This window comes from Carlito syrichta, unplaced genomic scaffold (assembly GCF_000164805.1).
Source record: "Carlito syrichta isolate Samal-C Ts95f unplaced genomic scaffold, Tarsius_syrichta-2.0.1 Scaffold314770, whole genome shotgun sequence".
Taxonomy (NCBI): Eukaryota; Metazoa; Chordata; class Mammalia; order Primates; family Tarsiidae; genus Carlito; species Carlito syrichta.
In genome coordinates, this window is record NW_007258866.1 from 73,746 (window position 1) to 82,245 (window position 8,500).

The 8,500-nt window shown below is 54.6% G+C and overlaps 1 protein-coding gene across 3 annotated transcripts in view; it reads right to left on the reverse strand.

The window, feature by feature from the left end:
• The window catches only part of ETNK2 (ethanolamine kinase 2), a 21,300-nt gene extending 12,806 nt beyond the window's left edge, over nucleotides 1-8,494 (reverse strand). Inside the window, exons 1-3 of one of the 3 annotated variants that reach the window (XM_008071861.1) lie at nucleotides 8,459-8,494; nucleotides 6,543-6,802; nucleotides 3,474-3,596 (exon numbers count right to left, since the gene is read on the reverse strand). In XM_008071861.1, coding sequence (XP_008070052.1) covers nucleotides 3,474-3,596; nucleotides 6,543-6,748 — 329 coding nt within the window. In that variant the 5' untranslated portion in view covers nucleotides 6,749-6,802; nucleotides 8,459-8,494. Of the gene's footprint in view, nucleotides 1-3,473; nucleotides 3,597-3,690; nucleotides 3,753-6,542; nucleotides 6,803-8,458 lie in introns of those variants that run through there. The other 2 variants (XM_021719498.1, XM_021719499.1) reach the window with 2 other exon arrangements.
• Between the last annotated feature and the right edge of the window lie 6 nt (nucleotides 8,495-8,500).

Here is an 8,500-nt window from a genome sequence, read left to right on the forward strand (position 1 = left end):
AACTTGGCGAGAACTCATCTCTACAATAAAATCAAAAAAATTAGCTGGGCATGGTAGCGCACGCCTGTAGTTCCAGCTACTTGAAAGGATGAGGCGGAAGGATCACGGTGGCCGGGAGCAGCCACTGCACTCCAGTCTGGGCGACAGACTCCAACTCAAAAAAAGAAAGAAAGGATTTCTTTTTTTCTTGGACTGAGACCATCAAAAGATAAGAATTAAGGAGCTTCCTTTGGTTAGCCCAGGTCCCATCCTGAAAAGCTTGTCTTTGATATCCAAGATGCCTGCTGCTCAGTCCCTGACCTCTATCTGACCCCCACCCTGCCCACCCCAAGGCCACACAGATGGTTACTGTGGAAACAATCCTAGCCTTCTATCTCCCTGGGGGCCTCCCTCAGGGCTCTGCTTTCCTCCCCTGAGCACTTGAAACCTCGCCAGCTTCACTACCTTCAGGCCTACCACCACCAGGCGCATTCAAGGCTGTGGGATCCGCAGAATAGTAACCACCGCCACATCCCATTAACACAGCCCGGGAAGAACTGCTCCTCTGCCTCTCGGAGACAGCAGCGGGGTGGGTGGGGTGAGTGGGGTGGGGGTCAGACAGAGGCTCCCCAGGGAAGCCTTGGGGTTTCTCCAGATAGAGGGAATACTGCCTGGCAAGTCTCCACTCTGTTCCTAGGATCCAGGCAAGGTGAAAACACTTTCTCTCCGCAGGGGACTTCCTATGTGTTGGAGCTGACTGGCTTATCACCTTTGCCCTCCTGCCAACCAGCCCATCAGCATCTCCTCGTGATGGCCCTGAACCAGCAATCAGTCCCACGTTCTCCTGGCCACCCTGGATACTCCATATCCAACCAAACACCTAAGTTATCAAATCTACTTCTATGGGTTTCTGACACATCCTCCTATTCTCAGCCGCTGCCCCCAAGCTGTCCTCAGGAAAATTCCTCAAAATGTGGGTCCTAGATCACTTGCTTCAGATCACCTGGGGAGCCCACCAAAAAGACAGCTTCCTAGGGCTTAAGGCGAGACCTCTCAATCTGCCTCCAAGGTTGGGCACTCCATGGGTCTCATGCTCAAAATTTGGGAACCCTCGTCTAGATCTTGTTCACTTAGTTACATCACTTCCTGAGCTGGTCTCCCTTCCTCAAATCTGCCCCCTCACCATGCTGCCCTCCAATCGGTCTCTTACAATGCTGGAGGACATTCTTCCTAAAGCCCAGTCCTAGTCAGATAACTGACCTGAGTCTCTGGCTTAAAGACCTTCGTGACTTCCCGTTGCCTGCTAAATTAGATCTTGGCTTCTTAGTCTGACACTGAAGGCCTCTCGTCATGTAGCTCCAACTCTGCAGCCCTCTCTCACACAACCTCTCCCAGGCCCTTCCCATGGCTCTGCTCCAGCTAGCCTCATCTACTCATCAACCATGAGCAAACCCTACTCAATCCATCTCCTGGAGAGGCCTGCTTTCTCATCCGTGGCTATCCCTCCCAAGAAGCCTCACCTGGTTCTCCCACCCCCAGCCTACATTACACACCCTGCCCTCTTTTGCAGCTACGCATGGGTGTGTCCTATTTACCCAGATGGCTCCCAAACTCTTGAGGGCAGGGTCAATGTCTTGTTCATTTTTATTGTTTTAAATCCCAGTCAATCAATGTCTGCAAAATGAAGAATTGAATAAATCAGGATTATTAGGCAAGGACTGGCACTCAAGGTACTTTATCTCATCTAAATGATTGCTCATCATTGCTCTGCTTTTGGAAAGTTAGGCAGTTTAGGGCAGGGATCATTCCCTAAAGAGGTTCAAAGAAGTTAAGCAACTTGATTCGTTCAAAGTCAAAGATACGACAAGAGCAAAAGAAGTTGGCCAGCTCTCCTCCAGGGACCACTCCCCTCCCAACAACAGCACAAAGTGACAAGGTTACACACAGTGACAGCACAAAGGAAGCTGCAGGACCAAGGATCATATCTCAACTCCAGAACCTGGACTCTAGTCTAGTCCCTGAACTGCCGCTGATCAGCAATGACCTTGGGTAAGACCCATCCCCTCTCTGGGCCTCAGTTTTTCCACTGTCAACTGAAAGCAGTGGGCTGAAGGACTGGAAGTTCTCCATGCGCTGTTCTAGTCCTGAAGGAAACAAGAGTCCTTGTCCCAGAGAGAATATCTGACGTAGAAGGTCTGAACATGGTCAAAAAGAGGGCAGACATGGGCCACCCTGGATAAACAGTTCCAAAGCAGTGCCTGATAACTATTAAGTGGGAGGAGGCACATAAAGTCACGCACATGCGTGTGTGACAGAGATGCACTCACCATTGGGAAAGAGTTAATTTTTTTTTTTTTTTTTGAGTTGGAGTCTCACTCTGTCGCCCAGACTGGAGTGCAGTGGCCACTCCCGGCCACCGCAGCCTCGACCTGCTGGGCTCCGACGATCCTTTCTGCCTCAGCCTTCCGAGTAGCCGGGAATTACAGGCATGCGCTACCACGCCCGGCTGATTTTTTGATTTATTGTAGAGATGAGGTCTCGCTGCCCAGGCGGGTCTCGAACCCGCGGGCTCAGGCAATCCACTCACCTCAGCCTCCCAAAGGCACGGGATTACAGGCTGAGCCACTGAGCCCGGCTTAAGAGTTAATTATTACCTTGTCATCTTAGAAGAGGAAAGAGATGCCCTTTCTCCAAACTTCTTCTGCACCCTACTCCCATGAGCACCGGGAACACAGGTGATGTTCCACCCCAGTGGGGAGCATGGAAGGATCAGAGACTCACTAGTGACTTTTTTTTGGCGGGGGAAGGGGAGAAACCACTCTTTCCTCCAGAAAGGTGTGGTGTGTTGGTATCTGAAGGCTAGCAGGACTCTCAGGTTGCTGGTCAGGACGCTTCAGAGAAAGTTCAGGGAAACCCATTTTCTTAGGGACACGCAATGTCAGGATGGGAAGTACACCTCCTTTCCTGGAAAGGGCAGTGAAGCAACAGCAGGTTGTCAGTCTGAACAAGGTGGAGACAAGAGAGTCTAGGCAAGTCTCAGGAAGCTTGTTGTCCCAAGGACTGGTTGGCTGCTTAGTTCTTCTGGCTGACTTTCAGTTGTGTCCTGTGCCATTCTCAGTGGGCCCTGCACTGCGCTCTTCAGAAGGCAGCTCAGGTGGGAAGAGCCCTGGGTTGGGAAACAGAAGCCCTGCCTCTCAAAGCCCTGTGACCCTGGGCAAAGCTCAGTCTCTGAGCCTCAGTATCCTGTAAGTAAAATGGGGAGATGTCCTCGACCCTAGTCCCTGCCGTAATCAGAGAATCGAGGAGAAATAAGTGGCCTAGGTATAAAACTGCTGATCTAAGTTTCTGAGATCCAGTCAATCTGCCCAGCTCTGTTTGGAGACAGAGGCTCAGTAGCTGGGACTGAATGAGAGCCAGAAGACCTGGGTAGAGGGGTTTGTCATATGAAGGAGGTACAGACAGTGGTAGCCTCGGACCCTCCCAGATCTTTGTACCTGGGGTTGATCTCGTTCTTCACAAGCGTGAAATAATTGTGCATCTTTTGCCAGAGGGTGGGCTTGGGCAGGCTGCCGTTGGCGTGGATGGTATGAATCTTTGCCATTTCTAAGGCGATTAACCTACAGCAGGAACAGGAAGAGCAGAATCAGTGCTGGGGCATTCCCTCCCCGCTCAGCCCCTCCTGACCAGAAAGGGGCCCTCCAGGGTACTAGCCAGAGAGTCATGGGTGGGATTAGTACAAGTCTCTTGGGAACCTAGGTCCTGCAGAAGGAAGGAAAATGAAAAAAAGACTTATTCTAGCAGTTCCTTTCCAATGCCAAACTGGGCTGCTTCAGGGAGCAGAGGGGCAAAGTGGCGGGCTGCTGGCCACAGGTCAGTGGCCTTGCCCCACACAGTGTACCCACAGCAGCTCCTGAGAACAGAGGGGCACCTGGCGATGGGGGTGGGCCCCTCCTCTCTCTGGACTCTGACCCATCCTCTCAGGAGCAGCGAACACGGGTCACTTTACACCCAGGGCTCAGGGGGTAGTGATGTCAGGCAGGGAAGAAATGCTCGCCTCTTATCAGCCTGGCCAAGGTGGGGAGAGGAACAAGTTGGCCCGGGGGGCAGTCCCTTCCTCAGCTACAGGGAGTTGATGCTGGCGGCCGGGTGCCAAGGACGCAAAACAAACCAGCGTTCTATTTTCAAGTTCTCCTGTGGACATTATCCAAGGTCCTGGGAGAGAAAGAGTGGGCGGTAGGGAAGGTTGCCGGGAGAGGGCGGGGGTGAGTGGAGGGCTGACCGGGCAGAGAGGGAAGGCCTTGATAAGGACCCCATCGCCCCAGGGCCCTGTGTCCCAGCTGGACTCTCCCAGTCCTCTGCCAGTCCTCCCTTCTGCAGCCCCACCCCCCAACCGTCTGCCAAGCCTCCAACATTCAAGCTTCCTTCGCCTCTGCCTGTTGCTCGAATAATAATCACTGGGAAAGACAACAAAGGCATTGGCTGTTGGAAACCTTGTTACTGAGCGGTCCCAGGGACACCCTCTCTCCTGGTAGGCCCTGGGAAGGGGCAGGCCATACCCTCTTGGGATATCAGGACAGTTTTGGGGCTCCTCTGGAAGCTCCCAAGGCCTCCACCTCCTTAAGGGTGGAGGGGGAAGGGGGCGTGGCAGCCACGGCTTGGGTGAGAGAGGAAGGCTGTGCTTTCAGAGGCCAGAGGCCCTGGGGCCGCCAGGGTTTGGGCAAAGCAGGGAAACAGACCTGAGACCCAGGCCTTCCCTTCCCAAAGGAAGATTCCTGAACAGAGCATGAACAGAGCGTTTCCTTGAATATCAATAGGGCTGTTGTCTGGAATAGCAATGAAAGTAACCTCAACACTCAGCATTTTTACACTGCAAAGCCTCAGCAGGCAGAGACTGGGGGGTGGGGTTCAGGGGAATACAGGGAAGCCTTCCCTTCCCAGCCTGGCCCTCAGACATCCACCTCCACCCAGAGGAATAAGGGTGTATTCCTGCGAAAGGCATCAAGGAACAGTCTACCTCCTACACCTATCCCCATTTCTGGCTCTCCCCCAAGCCAAGTTCTTCTGGAACCTAAATCCATCTTCAATCTTCCTGACAGTGGTAATTGTTTGCATGAGAGGATGAGTGACAGCCTCAGATTCATAGAGGTGGAGGGAACCTGGGAGTGGTGAGGACCTGCCACGATCTAGGAGCTTATTTGCACCAGACTGAGGAAGAACTTGGAGGAGTACGGTGGGAGAGGCTAGGTCAGGGTCCCCCGCACCTGAGTTCACATCTCCAGTCAGGACACCTTTGGAGCTCTCAGCTGGAGCCTGAGGAGACCCCTCACAGGGCTGTATGCTTCTCATGCCCCCTGCACGGGGCGCGCACACACACACACAGCCACAATACACCACTCAAATACCTTGAGGCTCCGACCAGCCCAGGAGCAGGGGGTAGAGGGACTCTCAGATTCCCTCCTCCCAAGTTCCTGGGGGGTCAGCAAGGAGGCGTGTGCCAACAGAGCCAGGTACATTTCCTTGGGGCTAAGTGGGTGACAGGTGAGGGAGCAAAGAAGCTTCTTGGTCTACCCCCAGGTGAGCCTCATTGCTTCCCTTCAGTAGGCCGAGCCCCCTTCCCTGGATTGGACAGTGCAGATGCCAAGATCTTAAGCAGACCCCTGTGCCGTTGTCCCCAGTGTCAGGCATAAACTTCAGCCTGCCTCAGTCTCAGTCCAGTCTGAGTGCCCTCCACGCGGGCCATGGTGTTAGAGGGAGGAAGGAGGATGCCACCTGCCAACCCCATCCCGGCACAGCCAGAGGAGAGGGAATAGACTCAGGGTTCTTTGTTGGTTTTCCCCCTTCCAGGCCCCACAGCAGCATCCTGAGGACTTGAAGGAAAAGTCCAGCTCCTGGGCCCTACATATCCAAGGAATTCCTGGAAGGGACTTTCTGGGGGCCACGGCTTTTTGTGAGCCTTTGGAAGGAGGCCTCGGCAGCTCTCCAAACCTGGGTTCCCACGTTGTCAGGGAGCCCAGAAGGCGCTCAGACCAGCAGGAGAGATAGCATCTCCCTGAGCTGGTAAAACCATGCCCACCTGGATGGGGCCCATTTTCCTTGCACACCTGAGCTCTTAGCAGGAGAGGAGAGGCAGAAAACCCTGAGTGCCCTGGGGATTTGGCTCCAATTTCATTTCTAAGGCTCTGAGATGTTTCCAGGTCAGACTGGGATGGGCAGAGGTTTGAGGCATGGGGCCAGAAAGCAGACTCTGCTGCACTTAGGGAACCCTTTGGCCACATGTTCATCAGAATTCTCACTTTCCTTCCACAGAACCCATCCTTCTAGCAGACCCCGCTGAAAATCTATAGGATGCTCCAGCTCCTTTCTGCAAAGCAATGTATACACACACACACACACACACACACACACACACACACACACACACACACACCATGCAATTTCAGGAAGCTCAGAGATCTTATAATTCTCCTCCATGGATCCCAATCTGCACCAAGGAAGTTGGCCAAGGATTTCCAGGCCCAGGGCCTGAAAAATCATAGAGATGAAGGCCCTGGCACCTTCCTCACCTGAAGAGCCGGGGCTCACGGATGTGTTCGGGCCCCAGAGCCACACCCTGCATGTACTCGTAGCATAGCCCATTCTGGAAGGTGCAGTAGAGTATGGGGGCACAGCCATGAGCCCGCAGCAGCTGGAAATTCTTGACCTCATTCTCCCGGTCCACCAGCAGCTCCGTTCGCTCCCCATACACACGGACCAGCACGCAGTCCCGCATGTCCTCCTCCACGTAGCAGGCCACGAGCTTGTTGGTGATACCATCGGTGAAGCGCTGGCATGGGGAGAGGGCAGCATGTGGGTGAGTGGGCGGGTAAGGATTTCTCTGGCTATTCCCAAGGGCTCCCCAGCTCAAGTGAGAAGTGCTCATTTGAATGCTGAGCACAACACACATATTGTCATTCATGTTCTACCCTGTCCCCAACCTTGGGGATCTCCAGTTCTAGAGTTCAAGAAAAAAATGGAGGCCTGGGCTCAGCCCAGGAACACTTGCTTCTCCTGGGTCTGCCTATAGTGGAGGGATTTCCACACTATTTGCTGGGTAGAAATCCCCTCTCGCTCCTTCCTCCTCCATCCCAGTCTTGAAAGAAACCCCGTGGACCAGAATGTGGTAGAAGAGGGCTGAGAGTTGCCCAGGACAGTATACCCCTGACCAGCTGCTTCTCACCTCCTGCCAGGCAGAGGGCTCTACTGTACCTCTTGCCCCATCTAGCAGCTGAGGTGCAAGGGGGTACTGAGGTTGGCACCCATCTCAGGACTTTGGTGGTCAGGGTTCATTAGGGCCTCTGAGTTCCATACCCGAAGAGACAGGAGACAACTGAGCTGGGAATGCAGACTCGCTGGGCAGGGTGATAAAGAGAAAGGAGCCATAGATTTATGGGGCACAATATGACAGAGCTGGAAGGGGTGTTTGAGGACATCTGAACCAACTCTAGGTAGGGAAACTGAGGCCCAGAGGGGGAAGAGACTGGCAGATGACTTGTTAGGTCAGTGTTGAAATTAACTGCAGGCTTGCTTGATAGCTGGACAGTTTTACACCAAATTGAATCTTTTGTTTTGCAAATGCAACCCTCTCCCCAGAAGAGGTCTGTCAGCCTCCACACTTGGTCTGGAACCTCCTCAGAACTTTGCCATCACCACCTTGAATGCCCATCTTCATGGAGTGCATGGAGTGCCATGTACCACTCCGGCACAAGCTGCAAGTGCCCCACTCAGCACTTTCCTCCACAGGCAGCCCAAAGAGGGGCAGGGGCAGGTGGGCAGGTGAACGCTTTTTTTTTTGAGAATACAGGTCAGCTGGGGAGTCAGCCTCAGTGGGAGGCTCTGCCCACAGGTGTGTCCTGGAGAATATGCCCAGCTAGGGTGGAGAAGACACCCTGGTTGTGGGGTGTTGAGCTCAAGCCTGCAACCACAGTGAGGGACTGGGCGCTGACCGGAATTCCACAGGGTGGCTCCTGGGACACGCGGAGGCAGCTCAGAGCCTGAAGCGTTTGCTCCCACCATTGGATGGAGAAGGGGCAGCAATGTGTGTGTGTGGGGGGGGTTCCCTTAAAAGTTCCTACCTCCTCGGGTCTCAGAGCTGACTGGGTATGCGCTTCTGGGCAGCGAGGGGCACCAGCACGCAGCGACAGGGGGTGGGGCCCGCACACGCAGCATGCTGACAGCGGGCAGGTGGACCTCCGGCGCGCCCACGAGCCCCAGGAGGAGGGGTGTGTGCGGAGGGCCAAGCGAGGGGAGAGCCTAGCTCTGCTCAGGGACGGAAATAGATGGAGAAACAAACAAACACGCACACAGACCACGTTCTCAGTCTCTCCCGCGCAGCAACCGCGCGCCTCCGCGACCCACCCCAGAAGGGTGCGTGGACAGGCGTCCAGGCAGCCCGCGGCAGCCCCGGCAGGGCCCCATCCTCGGCCCGCGCCCACCCCGCTACCTTGGTCCGAACTTGCTCAGGCTTCCAGTGCGGCCGCAGCTC